Genomic DNA, 14,906 nt, shown 5'->3' with positions numbered 1-14,906 from the left:
AACTCACAGCTCTCATGGTGTGCTTTTTTCTTCCCCCAGTGAACAACTAAGTCCTTACCAAGTCCTGTGCTCATCAAACAAGACCCTCAGTTAGGGAAATTGTGGCCCTTTGAAGAAGTACCCAGAAAGGTACTTTTGCTACAACCCAAGCACCTTCCAGTTAGAGTCCTTGCCACTTTCTGCCCTGGGACCAGGGTGCCCCTTGTGAGAGGCTCATGCCAGCAGGAGGCAGGGGGGTGGCTATGCCTAAGGTAGGAGCAGTGACCATAACTTCCAGTGAGTTGGTGGTGGTCTGAATGGAAGACTTTATCTGCACAGAGTCTGAAATCACCCCTTGTGTTGGGGCATGGGGAACAGCCACGTGGGGGACAGCTCTGTGTCCTGTGAGTCTGGGCCTTACCTCACCACTGTCTGGAAACACCCCACTGTGGTAAGACACACCTGGAGGTTCTCCCTGACCTCTACTGACAACCACGGGTGGGGGTGGGGGTTCCGGTGGGTGAAGATTAGACAGAAGATCGGGTCTTAGCTGTCATGCAGGATCTTTCCTTGCAGCACAGGGACTCTAGTAGTGTGCAGGCTTCATTGCTCTGCATGTGGAATCTTAGTTCCCTGAGCAGGGATCAAACCTGTGTCCCCTGCATTGCAAAGTGGACTCTTAACCGCCAGACCAGCAGGGAAGTCCCTAGGCAGGAAGATGAACTGGAGTCCAAGTGCTTGCAGTTCTTGGAGCCCCCCGCCTCCACCTTCACAGTGGTAGCACTGTCTGGTTTCTGCCTGCATAAGCGCCCAGAACCAGGAAAGCTGTGAAAGTGCCCAGCTATTGGATGCCCAAACTTGGACGATTGATTCATCTGTACAAACTCCTTTTTTTGGAAAATGAAAATGACAGATGGGTTATCTGGGAGTAGGGTCCAGGGGGGCTGCCTTCCACACCCCAAGTCTTCAATGAGGTGACTTTGCAACTCTGCTGTGATTTCTGTCTTCAGCTGTTGAGAATTCCCAGGAACTTTCCAGTCCCAAGTTACACTACAAACCTGAGAGAATCGCCAGCATGGAGAAATTCAGGACTCTGTAGGCCATGTGCTGCCCAGGATGGGGACCATCGCCTTTCTTGCCTCACCTCCCAGTGAATTTTGGCCATGTCAGTCGGACACAGTGCAACCAGGGCGGAAGAGCCCGCGGGGCGCCTTTGAGCCGGTGCCCCCGGCCACGGACGGGAGCGCTGCACCGCGTACCACGGAGACGCCGGAGCTGTCAACACTGGCCCGTCTCCCCCCTGGAAAAGGGACACAAGTGCTTCCTACCGCGGGTCTTCCTGGCTCTCCTTACGGAGTGGTGACTCCCGAGGTGACTTGGCCAGCTGGCTCTGCAGCACCGCCTGCCCCTCCGGGAGTCACTGGCCTCTGGCTCCCCCGCAGTCACCGCGATGAGGCTAGGGCGGGATGTTGGCCTGACACGCGTGTGAGAGCCTGGTGTGGGTTCGCGGGCCGGGCGGGGGGGACCGCGTCTCCCCGATCCCGGCCTGTCCATCCCCGCCTCAGGCCCAGCTCCGCGCCCTCTCCCGCCTGCCCACCCCCTCCGCTGGACGCCCGTCCCTCCCCCTCTCCGCCCTCCTCCCCACCCCCTCTCCTGCCCTCCTCCCCTCCGCGGCTTCACCTGCGGCCGCTCGCGCTGGGCGGGGCCGGGCGATGACAAAGCAGCGGCCGGCGGCGCGGGATCCGCCCCCCGCGCTTCGCGGGCGCGCCGGCCGCGGCGCGGCTGTTATGGAAACCGGCCGGGCGCGCAGGCGGCGATGATGGGGCGGCCATGGCCCGGGCCGGCACCTCCAGCGGCGACGCGGCCGCGGGCGAGCGGGCCGGGGGCGCGGGGCGCTCCGAGCCGTGGGAGCTGTCCCTGGAGGAGGTGCTGAAGGCGTACGAGCAGCCCATCAACGAGGAGCAGGCGTGGGCCGTGTGCTTCCAGTGCTGCCGCGGGCTGCGGGGCGCGCCGGGCGGCCGGCGGCGCATCCGGGACACGGCGGACATCCTCCTGCGCAGGGACGGCTCGGTCAGCGCGCGGCGGGAGTCCGGTGCGGCGGGTGAGGCCGGGGACAGAGGCGCGGGGGGCGGGGGGCGGCGCCCGTGGCGTGGAGGGGCTGGGATCCTCCGTCCCTCCCTCTGCCGGACCTGGCTTCGGACCCGGCTCCCCCTTTGCCGCGCCTTCTCCCCGCGGAACCCGCCGACCTCTCCCACTTCCGCGCCCCCTCTGTCGCACTGGGGCCCTCCTCCGGCTTCTGTCTACCGGACTGGAAGGCCCTCCCCCTCTCCCTTTTCTGGGTTGGGAGCCCACCAACTCTGTGCTGGAGCTCGGACCTCTGCCCCTCGGCCCTGCTTGTCCTCGCTACCTCTCCCTGACATGAAAGTCACTCTCTCTTTTCTGGACCCCCTCCCCCCACCCCGACACACACACCTGGAACCTATCTTACCATTAGGGCCAGTGCTGGCTGGAGAGGAGTGGGGCTTTGGCTCCTTGGGCGAGGACGTTCGGCAGGGAGGCCGGACTCTGCCTCTCCTGCCCGCTCTCCCCACCCCGTCTGCTTCCTTCTGCTCTGGGAGTCGGTCCCACCCAGTGACTGGTGGTGTGGATCGGTGTTGGACTGGTATTTAGGCAAGAAAGGAAACGTGTTTTCCTTGGGCTCTTTTTTGTGGGTCTGCCGATTTGAGAAAGGAAAATGTAAGATTTGGGGAACAGCTTGCTTAGTGTTCGACTTTTTTAACCATAAGCAATATTCAACAATGAAGCCCTTGAAAGATATTTAAAATCTTCGGAGAATGATGAGTTTAAGTGATTTTTAGCCTCTTTAAGAAAAAAGTTTTCTTCCCTGGAGAACCAGAGTGCCAGTGCCCAGCATATGATGATACTACCCCTGAAAGGGATATCCTTGGGGAAGTGCACCCGCCGGCTGTGTGTGCTGGAGAGGTGGGTTTGCAGAAATCCATGCGATGGGCCAGGCCAAAGCCAGCCAGAAGGACAGTTCCTTTGATAACCGGGCAGTCTGCTGAGTGCTTGCCACTCCTGGGACCATCAGGATTCTTCCACAAGCTCCCATCTCATCTGTGTGCCCTGTTCCCACCTCCCTAACACTGCAGTTGGGTGACACTTGAGAGTTGCTCTATTTGCACAAAAAGCTCTAATATATTTGACAGGAGAAAATAATAAGAACTGGATTCAAACGGTACTGTTTCCGTTATGCACGCAGATAATCTGAGGTTCAGGCTTCCCTGTCACACGGGAAGGGTTAGAATCTGGATTCAGCACAGATGCTCTCAGTGCCTGTGTACACCGTCCTCACAGGTGGCTCGTCTGACCTGTGGGCCCTGGAGTCTGTATATTCACAAAGAGCTTTTCTCTCACGACTGTATTTCCTCCTTAAAAGACCTTTTCTGTGCCCCTGCTCATCCCTGGAGACAAACAACATAACCCAGGGACTGGCTTCTGCCACTGCAGAACAGGACTGTAAGGGCCTGCGTGGTCTGACCCTGTGATTTAAAAGGTGGGGAACTGAGGCGGAGAGCAGTTAAGTGTTCTGCTGCCAGTCCCACCAGGTGGTTAGAGGAGGTTGTAGAGGAGTCAGTATTGTCCACATGGACCATGATGGCCATCCTCTGGGGTGGTGGTCTTCTGGACCTGTCCACCTCTTCTGCCCAACCCCTCTTCAGCCCCTTCTTCCTGGTCCCTGCAGACACAGAAGCACTGGCCTGTACTGGGAGGTCCTAGCCTGTGACACAGGAGCCCAATTTCATTTTCCATTAGATACGATCTTTGGTTTCTGTCCATAAGCATGTCTCGTAAAGGTGGATGAGGTTTGTGACTTGCTGCCTCTTTAAAGATTGAAAAATAGACTACCATGAACTTTCTCTTCTGTCCTTGTCAAGCTTTCATCAATCAGCTGAAACTTTCCGCTGTCTCCTGTAGGTAGCTAACCCAGCATTTCTCTGGGACTTGGATGCTTAGTGAATTCTCTGAAAGAAGTGTGCTGTAATAGCCACTAAGAAAAAGGTCACATGGGCCCTCAGTTCCCATCCCCCCTCATGAAGTTTTGGTAAAGCTAGGCATTAAGTCAGTGTTTAAGGTAATGGTAAAGAAAGCAACAACCAAGTACTTCCCCAGCAGTCCAGTGGTTGAGACTCCAGGATTTCATTGCAGGGGGCACAGGTTTGAGCCAAAAGAAAAAAAAAAAAATTCAACAACCAAATTAAACTTTACTTGGGGAGGATGAACAATATTAGGACATGAGCTGGAATACTTCCCACTCTCTGTTACTTGGGGAAAGCCGACTTGAGTAAACTTTCTAATCTCAACTTCTTCATATCTGCTTGGAAGCCCCCTTTCTTCAAGTGGGAAAAATGGAAAAAACAAGTGAAGTTATTTTTAGGAGGCTATTAAAACTTCCTGATAGGCAAAGGTTTTGGTTTTTGTGTAATTAAGGCAAGAAAGTCCATCAGGTAGCACATGCGCTAACCATTCCCTGAGACAAAGCTCTTTCCTTCCATGCAGCGTGGTCGTGGTCAGTTTCAGCAGCATTTGTCCACCTGATGCCTCCAGGACAGGCCCTGCAGAACACTGACTGCTCCCAGAGTGATGCTTGGCTGCATCCTCACTTGAGACCTGCCCGCCCAGCCGACATCTGCAGGGGAAACAGACATACTTTTCTCTTCGCACAGGCTCTCCACCCTTAAAGCCCCGGGCAGGTGGAGGGTGGATGCAGGGCTTCCACAGGGCTGTGCCTCCTTTCACCTCCAACCTTCTCTGTTCTTATATGAATCCACACACTGCCCTACTTTTCCGTGTTTGTTTGTTTGTCAGTTTTGATGCTAAAATTTTTCACAAGACCCATTCTTCACGCCCGGGTGCCTCACGTGACCTGCCCACCAGGTTATACCTGCATCTGCAGCCCTCCCTCCTTTTCTGCCTGTAGTTCTGCGGCCCCGCTGCCACCCCCCAGACACCGGCCACCTGTTGCCACCCACCGCTACCTGGAGGCAAGACCTTTCCAGTCTGCCTCCTTGGTGGTCCTGTGTCATGACCTCCGTTCTTCACCTCTTTACCTCCAGCTTAGCAGCTGGAGTTAGGGTGAAGTCTGGGGGCCCCCTTTCCTCCCCCATATACTGGGGTGAGAGTGGCACGTGCCAGGGGACAGGGGAGGACTAATGAGGGAATGTTAGTATAAGGCCCATGTCCACGCTGGGCCCAAGGATCTGTGCACGCAGCAGACACATGTACACACCCATGGACACACAGACACATGGACACATAGACATGTGGACATGTGGTGCTGTCGCCGCCACTGCTGCTGTTTTTCTGTGCTGCTGGCACCATGTGTGTAAGTGGGGCTGTCCATTCCCGTGGGAGACACCCTTCCTCCTGGCCCAGGGTGTCCCCTCCCAGAAGCTGAAGTGGGACCCCTGGTGTTCCGGGCAGCCCTGCATGTCCTGTGGGCTCTGGGCCCTCATGCTGGACTTGCTGGGCCTCACTGGCAGGTGGCCTCCTAAGTGACCAGGGTTGCCTGAATCTTTTAAATGGCCTTCTCACAGTGGGGTGTGCAGTGATGTGGGGAGAGCTTGGGATGGCTGCAGAGCTGGGATGCTCCCCCTGGAAGACAGCACACATCCCGCACAGAGCAGCCAGGGCTTTCCCACGTGGCTCTCATCTCCTACTTCTTAGCCCTCTCTGAAGCTGCTGGTGCCATTCACCCTGGCTGTCCCCTAGCTCACCACCGCAGGCCCTTTGCTCCTGTGAGGGTCACCCAGGAAGACATGGTGTGGGGCTGCAGCGGCTCCACCTTGTCATTGAGGGAGATGGGGGCTTGCTTTGCAGCCTGCAGCCCGCTGTCACATTCACACCTCTGATGGGGAGGCAGGGCTATGCACCCGTCATGCAGACAAGGAAACTGAGGTTCAGGAAGGCAGAGCAACCATGCAGTCACCAGCAGGGAGACGGGGCAGGGCTGGGGAATGGGCTTGGCTGGCTTGCGCCCACCCCCTGCCTGACCTTGGGAAGTCATTCAGGCCTCTGGGTGCTTCAGTTTCAGTCTCTGTGGGATGGGGCTTTGCTAGCAGCTGCCCCAGAGGTCATGTGGGTGTCTGTGGAGCCTTGGGACATGCTCCCCGGGCGCATGCCCCGTGAGCACCTCACCCAGGCATCATGGAGGCTGTGCTGAGCCCAGGGTACCTGTGCACATCACTGTCTCAGCTCCACCAGGAATGTTCAGTGAGAGAACACCCACAGGGGTGTTCAGTGAGTGCCAAGTTCGTGGGTGTCCACTCGAGCATTTTCCCCGGGGATTGGAGAATGCAAGCAAGTGGAGTGGTTTAAAAAATCAGAGCTACCGAGGGAGCAAGTTACACAAACTTACTGCTTAATACAAATTTACCCTTGTAAGGCCATGATAATCCCTTGGCCTTAAGGTCATCTGAGTTAACAACTGAACCTCCATCTGGACCCCAAGACAGAGCTCTGTCTTGGGTCTCCCTGGGGCTTGACTCGCTTCCTGGGCCTTGCTGCTGGGTAGGAAACCACACCCATGGTGATGTGTGAGTTTATGGCAGAAACAAGCTGGAGGAGGAAGGACACACCGCTCACACAGGGCGCCTTTGACCCCTGTGCTGAACAACAGCTTCTGGGTTTGGAGCACGTGTCTCCTCTTGGCTTCAGGCGGCATCATGCTTTCACCAGCTCCTCTCTCAAGTGAAGAAGTGAGGAGTGGAGAGGGGAGTCCAGGGCTCCTTCCTGTGCTGACCCCAAGCCCAGAGGGTCTCTGGGAGGACATCCTTGGCCTGAGCCGTCATCAGTGGACAATCACCCCCACCCCTGCATCCTGGCAGGGCACTGCATCCACCTCCCCCTGTTCTCTGTGGTCAGGGAGGCAGGATGCCAGGGTCCCTCCTCACCACAGTGCTTCTCACCCCCAGCCCTGCGGGAGGGGGAGAGGCTGCTCAGCACCCCATCCCACCACCCCCTGCTGGGCACGGGGAGGCACTGCCCCCAGGGATTCCAGACTGCGGAGTCCTCACAGAGTTCTCTTCTACAAATGAAACCTGTTTCCTGTACTATGACAGGGTCATCTCAAAGAAAACGCCCTCACTTCTTGACTTCTTGTCTTTTGTTGTTTCCCAGAAGAAACCGAAACAACTTTCCACCCCAGCACATATCAGGGAGGGTGTCCTTTTGGGTGTGGGTGGTGAGGACGCCAGGGAAACCAGGTGGCTGCGTCTAGCTCCCACCTCACCGTGCATCAGTAGAGCCTTGCGTCTGTCTCGGTGTCCCTGCTCTTCCCCAGGGAGCAGTTGGTTTGTAAATAAGTATGAGCAGGGTGCCAGGTGAGCAGCTTGTTATGTCAAGCTTATGTCAAAGTTATGTCGACTCCAGGTGTTCTGGGGACTCGGGAGGGTGCACCTGGAGTCCGGCTGTGCCTGGTGGGGCTCCCAGCTCCACCATTCCCTAGCTGTGTGGTCTTGGTAAACCCTGTCTGTCTCTAAGCTGCAGCTGCCTCATCTGTGCAGAGGGAGCCGTGGCCCTGAACTCTGCAGCAAAGCACTGGGCACAGGACCACTGCGGGGCTCCTTGCTCTGCACAGCCCAAAGGTTCCCCAAGCCCGTGCGGCTTTGAATACAGTTGGGTTGGTGAAAACTCACCTCCACACCATGCTGGGTTTGTAAAGCATTTTGAAGGGTTGGCCGCCCCCTGCCCCTTTATAGCAAGGTAACTCGGGGCCCCAGCCCTTCCATTTCTCCCACTTTCCACGGTCTCTGTCCTTCACAGCTACGGACTTTTTACTGAACCCTCAATACAGACCAAGGTATATGCCCTGCTGCTGCTAAGTCACGTCAGTCGTGTCCAACTCTGTGCGACCCCATAGATGGTAGCCCACCAGGCTTCTGTCCCTGGGATTCTGCAGGCAAGAATACTGGAGTGGGTATATGCCCAGGTGCTCATTATTCCATCAACGCCACTGATGGTGGGAGTGCAGTGTTTTAATGGGAAAGTGTTTTCATGGCTCAGCTCTACACAAACTCCCTTCATCCCTGGCAATCTTCCTGTCTCTTGATGGCATTTGGAAAATATTTGCAGAGTTAGCAGGTTCACTCAGTGGAGAATGTCATGGTTTGTGTTTTTATCCACCTCAATTAAGGCAGCTGAAATTCATACCCTCCCACAGCTCTGTGAGATTTATTCAAGCAAGGCTGTGGAAGGAGGTGGGTTTCCTGTCTTACAGGCTGGCCTCTTGGAAGGCTGGAGGGTGATTCAGGCAGTGACTGGAGCATGGATTCTGGGGTCCCCCAGCCTGGCCGCAGGCAGCACCACCACTTAGTAGCTGTGATACCTTGGGGCACATAAGCTCATCCCTTAGAGCCTCTGTTTCCTTATCTGTGAAATGGGTACCAGGACCATCGACCTCCCTACACTGGCTGTGCAAGTGCTTGTAAACATGCCAGCTCAGTGCCATGTTTAATAATAAAAGGCCCACAGCCAAATTCAGCACCTGGGCACTCTGTGTGTCTGGCTGAGGTGCTGACAGGCGGGAGAAATCCCCAGTGCCAGAGGTGCAGCCAGATGGCAACTCACCCGCATGGCTGCTGGGAACCCTGGAGCAGAGCCTGCCCTCCCCACTGCACCCAGCTTTCTCATCTGACTCTGGTTTGGGAGTGCATGGCTCCCCACGGCACCCAAGTTTCTCATCTGACTCTGAGTTGGGGGCTGTGTGGTTCCCCACTGCACCCGGGTTTCCCATCTGACTGAGCTGGGGGTATGCCGCTTCCCACTGCGAGGCCTTTCCTCGGGCCTGGCTGACCTGAGCTGGCCCCTTGACCCTTCCTCTCCCCTTTCACTCTTGCCCCCTGCCTGCTTCCCCAGGGGGTGGGATGGGCTTCGAGGTCCTGTAGGCTGCTCCTGTCTGAGTGGTCACTTCGGGGTATGACCGCTGTGCAGGGCGGGACCATCTGCCCCAGGGCAGGGCCACATGGGTCACCTGGCGTCCGGCACAGAGCTGGGTCTCATCAGTGTCTATCCAGCGACTGATGGCTTGGTGCCCTGGTTTCTGGTGGAGATCTTGGGAGATAGGCTGCGTGTTCCTGGGGGGTAGGTGGGGGGCTGGCCCAGGGGATGCTGAAGCTTGTCTTGACTGCTGCCCTTCTTCTCTTGCAGAGCCCACAACAATGGTGTCACCGGCCAGTTCGGAAGCCCAGGTACTTGAAAAATAAAATTTAAATGTACTTGATCCAAAGTGAACAGTTAGGCCTGTTGCATGCTATAAATTAGAAGCACATACAGTTGTGCTTCTAGAACGACCGGGAGATAGTGAAGCCTGGCATGCTGTCATCCATGGGGTCACAGAGAGCTGGACATGACTGGGCGGCTGAACAACGGCAGTTGTACAATTGCTTCTCTGAGGCAGGATGTGGGTAAGTGCTCAGTGGCTTAGTGGAAGGGCTTGTGGGGAGAGGATGCCTGGAAACAGGCAGGGCGGGGAAGCGCATACACACAGTGAGGTGGGGTGGACTCGGGGGTTCTGAAACGTGGGGTCTCCCCTATGACCGCCGGGCTCCTGGAGGTGCCTCCCACTGACCAGAAGGAAGAGGGGGCAAAGGTGATGTGGTCTCCCTGGTCAGAGCCTTGGGCAGGCGTGGGGCTGGGGGACAAACAGGAAAAGCAGCCCATCCCCCATGTCCCTGAGCTCCCTCCAGTACCTCATCCCTAGGATCTTTATCTGTGTCTCCTGTCCCATCTGCCTGCCCCCAGGTGGTTTGTCCTGAATTTGATGTTCATTCCACTGCTTTATAAAAAATGGTTTTGTGTAAATACGTATTTATATGTTAAACACAGTGTTATAGAAAGGGAGTGGGCACAGCTGTTGGTCTGCTGTGAAAGTGAAAGTCACTCAGTCATGTCCAGTTCTTTGCAACCGGATGGACTGTATCTCACCAGACTCCTCTGTCCATGGGATTTCCCAGGCAAGAATATTGGAGTGGGTTGCCATGCCCCCCTCCAGGGGATCTTCCTGACCCAGGGATCGAACTGGGTCTCCTGCATTGTAGGCAGATTCTTTACTGTCTGAGCCACGAGGGAAACCCATTGGTCTGTCACGGAGGATTTTTACAAACAATAATAAAACCATCCCAAAGTTTCTTAATTGTGTCAGTGTTAAAGTACACCTTCTGGCTGGGCGGATGCCCTGCTGTTTACACAACATGAGTTCCCAGGGGTTGCTCTGAGCTCATGCTATACAGTGTCCTGGAACCTGAGTAAGAAAAAGCCTAGCCCTGTTTTCAGGACGCGTCCATCTCACTGCTGTGTGCGGTTCCTGCTGCCAGGCTGCCCTGCTCCACAGCCCCAAGTGAATTTGTGTTCCCCACCCCTGTTCCACTTGTGTTCCCTACTGTCATCAGTCTTGAAAACATTTACAAAGAACCTTGTATATAGGCTCGGGAATCGACGTGGGGGCCCCAGGAAGTCAGTCAGGGCAGCCTCCTGGCCTGTGTGCTGAGATTCTCACTCTGGCCCTTCAGTGGCTCGGGCTGGTCCCGGGGCCTCCGCTGCCTGGTGCCCACACTGCCAGGGGCAGGGGGGCTTGGGGTTCTGCCTAGACTTTTCCCTGGGGGGAAGCCAGTGGTCTCTCCAGTGTCTGGGGCTGGGGCCGCTCTCAAGAGGCTTGCAGTAGAGTTAACCCTTTCACTGATGTGAGGCCAGCACAGGCCAGAGACCAGAACCAGGGGAGGCAGGCCTAGCAGGGGTGCTCTGTGCTGCACTGGAGCCAGGAAGCTTTGGTGCTGGGCCTCCTGCCTGCCCTGCCCGAGGGGTAGAGTGGTCTCCTTCGGAGAGAGAGGGTCACCCTGGGGTCAGCGGGGCTGTGGGGCAAAGCTGGGGTAAGGTGGAGTTCACTCTGGTTTTTTGTAAAAATGATTTTACTCATTTATTTTTGACTGTGCTGGGTCTTTATTGACGTGTGGGCTTTTCTCTGGTTGTGGAGAACGGGAGCTACTCTTTGTTGTGGTTCATGGGCTTCTCATTGCGGTGACTTCTCTTGTTGTGGAGCCTGGGCTCGAAAGCACAGGCTCAGTAACTGTGCCACTCGGGCTTAGCTGCTTTGCGGCACATGGGATCTGCCCAGACCAGGGATCGAACCTGCCACATCACCTGCATTGGCAGGCGGATTCTTCGCCCCTGAGCCACCAGGGAAGCTCCATCTCTGTCTTCTTCCTGCATCTATCTCTGGGCCCAGAAAGGATCAGTGAGACCTTGTGTGAAGTGAGGTCCTTGCCCACCCAGCAGTCCCAAGGGGCTGCCCCAGGGACTCTACCAGCCAGAGCAGACCCTTCACTCACCTTTCAGGCCTGGTTGGCCTTCAGGCCTTTGACTCCTGATTCTGGGGTGTGACTTGTAGGCCAACTGGCCCTCCTCCTGAGGCAGAGATAAGGTGCCTCCAGGCTGGGAATATTATTGACTTTCACTGGAACTTCGCTCCCACGGGGCCTCACCCTCCCCAGGCGTCCCCGAGCCAGGCAGACCCTGCTAAGCCCCTCCAGACTCAGGGCATCTCGGGAGGCGCTTCTGTGGACAGAGAAGGCCTGTTCTTGTGCCTTGCCCTCTGCCCAGCGCTGACTGTCTCACTTCTCTTCAGCTCTGCTCTGACCCCTTCCCTTGGGGCCTGGGGGTGACGTCACAGGAAACGTCACTCTGGTCACAGGAGAGACCAGAGGGGCCCAGAGGCCGGGTGGCCTGCACGTGCCTGGCGAGGGTGTGGCTCCGCCCAGGGCACGAGGTCAGGGCGCAGACTGCAGACTGACCCCACCCCCAGGCCAGCACGGCCCCCCTGCCTGAGGCAGGCAGGTGACCAGTGTTTGCCCCACCTGTGAGGGTCTTGAGACTAGTGGCAAGGTTGAATGGCAAAGAGCTGTTGTCATTTTGGTGTGTGTGTATCTCTTGTACTGAGTCGTGAAAGGAAACCATTAACGCCCTTTCAAACACATAGTGCTGTCAGCACTGGAAGCAGCTTCCTCATTCTTTGTGCCACTGGCTGTCATCGAACCACTTCCCCCAGCACCTCCCTCGAGCAGACCCAAGGCTGTAGGGCACAGACATTACAAAACCCAGAACCCAGATCTGAAATGCTAGTGGTGGTCCCTGAAAGCTCAATTCCCTAGGGACTAAGTAAAACCAAAAGCAGAGTTAAGAGGTCTGCAGTGCAGGACTCATCTCTAACGTGCTAATCTGCTTTTTTAAAACCTTGTTGTGGAGAAAGAATTTTTAGCTTATGCAAAGCCAGCAGAATAGCATGGTGGCCCCACACGAGGCTCCAGCAGCAAAGGACTGACTCACCTATTCCCTGCAGCGCCCCCCACCTGCCTACTGGTGACCCCCACCCCCTCTCCCTACACAGGTACAATTATCTTTTAGGGTTTTTCTCTTTAAGGTTAAATTCACATACATTGAAATTTACATGCAGCTGAAAATACTTGAGGGGGTCTCACTTTTTGTGAGTTCCAGTGTCAAGCTTTGTATGTGGCATAAAACATACTGTCATTGCACATGAAAAGCTAAGGCTTTCTTAGGTTGCCTCTCTGTCTTTTTCTAAACACTTTTGTTGGGGGTAAACTGTACATCTGGTAAGCTCTGACTGGTGTGTAAGCAATACCACACACACCTTTCCCAACATGCTTCCCCCGACCCCCAACCCCTGGGAGCCAGGGGCCTGCCCTCTGGGCTGTGGACTGCTTCTGTCTTGTCTAGAGCTCCAGAGTCCTGGCTCTGGGTGGTGCTAGGGGTTCAGGGCTGTGCACAGCTGACTAGTATCCCTCGGATCACTGTCCCACTCTGGACCTGACCTTTGTGGATTCCCCTACAGGGATTTCCGGTTTTCCTCTCTCTTGGTGAAACCCCCCAGAGGAGCTGCAGTCCAGCAGTAAAGCATGTCTTGATTATAAGAACCTGCCATGCAGTTTTCCACGGTGGCTGTGGTGCTGGGGAGCACCGTGTTTCCCCGGTGGGGGCGGTGGTGCACCCCTCAGAGGACAGCTGCTGTCCCATTTCACCAGTAGAACCCACACGATGGTGACCTCCTGCGGGGGCTAGGACGCAGCCCACCCCCATCCCACCCCCACCGCTGCACTGTGTGCCCGCCCTGCCCTGGCCTAACACCAGGGCCCTGTCCCCGCAGGTGGTGCAGTCGCTGGGCTTCGCCATCTACCGCGCGCTGGACTGGGGGCTGGCCGAGCACGAGGAGCGCGAGCTCAGCCCGCAGCTGGAGCGGCTCATCGACCTCATGGCCAACAGCGACTGCGATGACGACGGCGGTGGCGGGACGGCCGACGAAGGATACGTTGGTCCTGAGGAGGAGGAGGAGGCAGAGGGCGGCCCCCGCACCGTGCGCACCTTCGCGCAGGCTATGCGCCTGTGCGCCGCGCGCCTGACCGAGCCCCGGGGCGCACAGACCCACTACCAGGCCGTGTGCCGAGCGCTCTTCGTGGAGACGCTGGAACTGCGTGCCTTCCTCGCCAGGGTCCGAGAGGCCAAGGAGGTGAGCCGAGGGAGCGGCCCAGGCCGGAGGACCAAGGATCTGCCCGGAGTCGAGGGTGGTGGGTGGGGCCGGCCAAGCGAGGGGTGGGGTCTCGGAGGCGCCTCCTCGCGCAGAGGTGGGGCAGGTGGGCAGGTGGGCAAGTGGGCAGGGCCTGGCCCTGTCCCCGCCTAGTTCCTTCTGTCCCTCCCTCTTTCCACAGTGGGTGTCCACTCTGTGCCAGATGGTCCTGAACAATTTGTAGGATTTAGCTTAATCCTCAGTGTCCTGCTTACCTGGCTTTGCACAGGAGGGACCAGAGGCTCAGAAATTCACAAAGTGGTGCCTTTACCCATGACCTCACTCATGTTGTCTCTAAGTCAGTCCTTAGCTTCCCTGGTCCTCATGTTTACATCTGCAAAAGGGACTGTGTCTCCAGGTCTCCTGCCCCAGAGCTGGTTCCTTCTGAAAACAGGGAGCAGAGGTGCCAACATGTTGGAGCTTTGGGGAAGTGGGCAGTTCAGTGAGGGGTCACTCGTCCAGGTGTTTGTCCCTGGGTGACAGTCCAACATTCCTCTCCACCCCCAACCACCACCCCCCCACCCCCGCCGTGGTTTTCACCCATTTCCCAGTTGAGCAGCTGGAGGTGCTAAGAGGTCGTGTTCTCACCCCAGGTCACAGCTAGTACGGAGCAGAAGGGCCTGACCGGCTCCCGGCTGGCATTCTCCCCACAGCTGTTCTGCCGCTTCATGGTCTCAAAGTCAGGAGGTGACAGTCTTTGCTCAACTCTCACAGCCTCTCCCTTGGAGGGAACTGAGGTGTTTCGTTGAAATGGGGTTCACAGCCCACAGGGACCCCTGCCTTCCACCAACATTTCACAGATGAGGAGAAAAAACGGAGACTTTGGAGAGGTCAGGAGGTACTTTTGGAATTAACAACTGCTGGTCCCTGATTTTACCCTGACCCTTTGTTGGCGTGTGTCTCCTTCCTGCCCAGCTTCCCTGGGCCTGGGCCTGAGCAGACTCTCAGGGCTGGGATCTCAGGGGCCTGGGATCCAGAGCAGGACAGGGTAGATGCTTCTTGGGTCACTTGGCCTCATCTGCAGCCCACTCGTAGCCCAAAGTTTGTGGTCCCTCTGCCCACCCACTGCCCCCCAGCCCTGTCCCCTGTCTTCCCTCCCCCTCCTGCTCAGCATCTCAGAGATGTCCTGCCAGTGCTTTAATTGTGGCTTCCCCTAATGCTTGTCTGTTTTTCCTTTTGTTTTGATTGGACTCTAGAGGATGGGTGGGGACTGTGTCTGAAACTTATGCCCCACTAGGGAGATGTCCGTTCTGGTTTTTCCGAGTCGGCCTTCAGAGCATTGTCTTCTTGGAGC

General features: G+C 56.7%; 1 protein-coding gene and 1 long non-coding RNA gene across 6 annotated transcripts in view; one reads left to right on the top strand and one right to left on the bottom strand.

Moving 5' to 3' along the window:
• Nucleotides 1-849: 849 nt before the first annotated feature.
• On the bottom strand, nucleotides 850-1,566 carry LOC139029933 (uncharacterized). Its single transcript, XR_011482257.1, has 2 exons — nucleotides 1,124-1,566; nucleotides 850-1,037 (listed from the first exon to the last, which is right to left on the bottom strand). It is a non-coding gene; the product is annotated as an uncharacterized lncRNA (long non-coding RNA).
• Nucleotides 1,567-1,607: 41 nt separating this feature from the next.
• Nucleotides 1,608-14,906, top strand: part of SPIRE2 (spire type actin nucleation factor 2) — a 28,303-nt gene continuing 15,004 nt past the window's right edge. The window contains exons 1-3 of one of the 5 annotated variants that reach the window (XM_070451380.1): nucleotides 1,608-2,080; nucleotides 9,187-9,227; nucleotides 13,196-13,555. In XM_070451380.1, the coding sequence (XP_070307481.1) occupies nucleotides 1,810-2,080; nucleotides 9,187-9,227; nucleotides 13,196-13,555 (672 nt within the window). In that variant the 5' untranslated portion in view covers nucleotides 1,608-1,809. The remainder of the gene's footprint in view (nucleotides 2,081-9,186; nucleotides 9,228-13,195; nucleotides 13,556-14,906) is intronic. The other 4 variants (XM_070451378.1, XM_070451379.1, XM_070451377.1 and 1 more) reach the window with 4 other exon arrangements.

The sequence above is a fragment of the Odocoileus virginianus genome, chromosome 20, assembly GCF_023699985.2.
Source record: "Odocoileus virginianus isolate 20LAN1187 ecotype Illinois chromosome 20, Ovbor_1.2, whole genome shotgun sequence".
NCBI lineage: Eukaryota > Metazoa > Chordata > Mammalia > Artiodactyla > Cervidae > Odocoileus > Odocoileus virginianus.
This window is presented reverse-complemented; position numbering and strand designations above follow the sequence as displayed.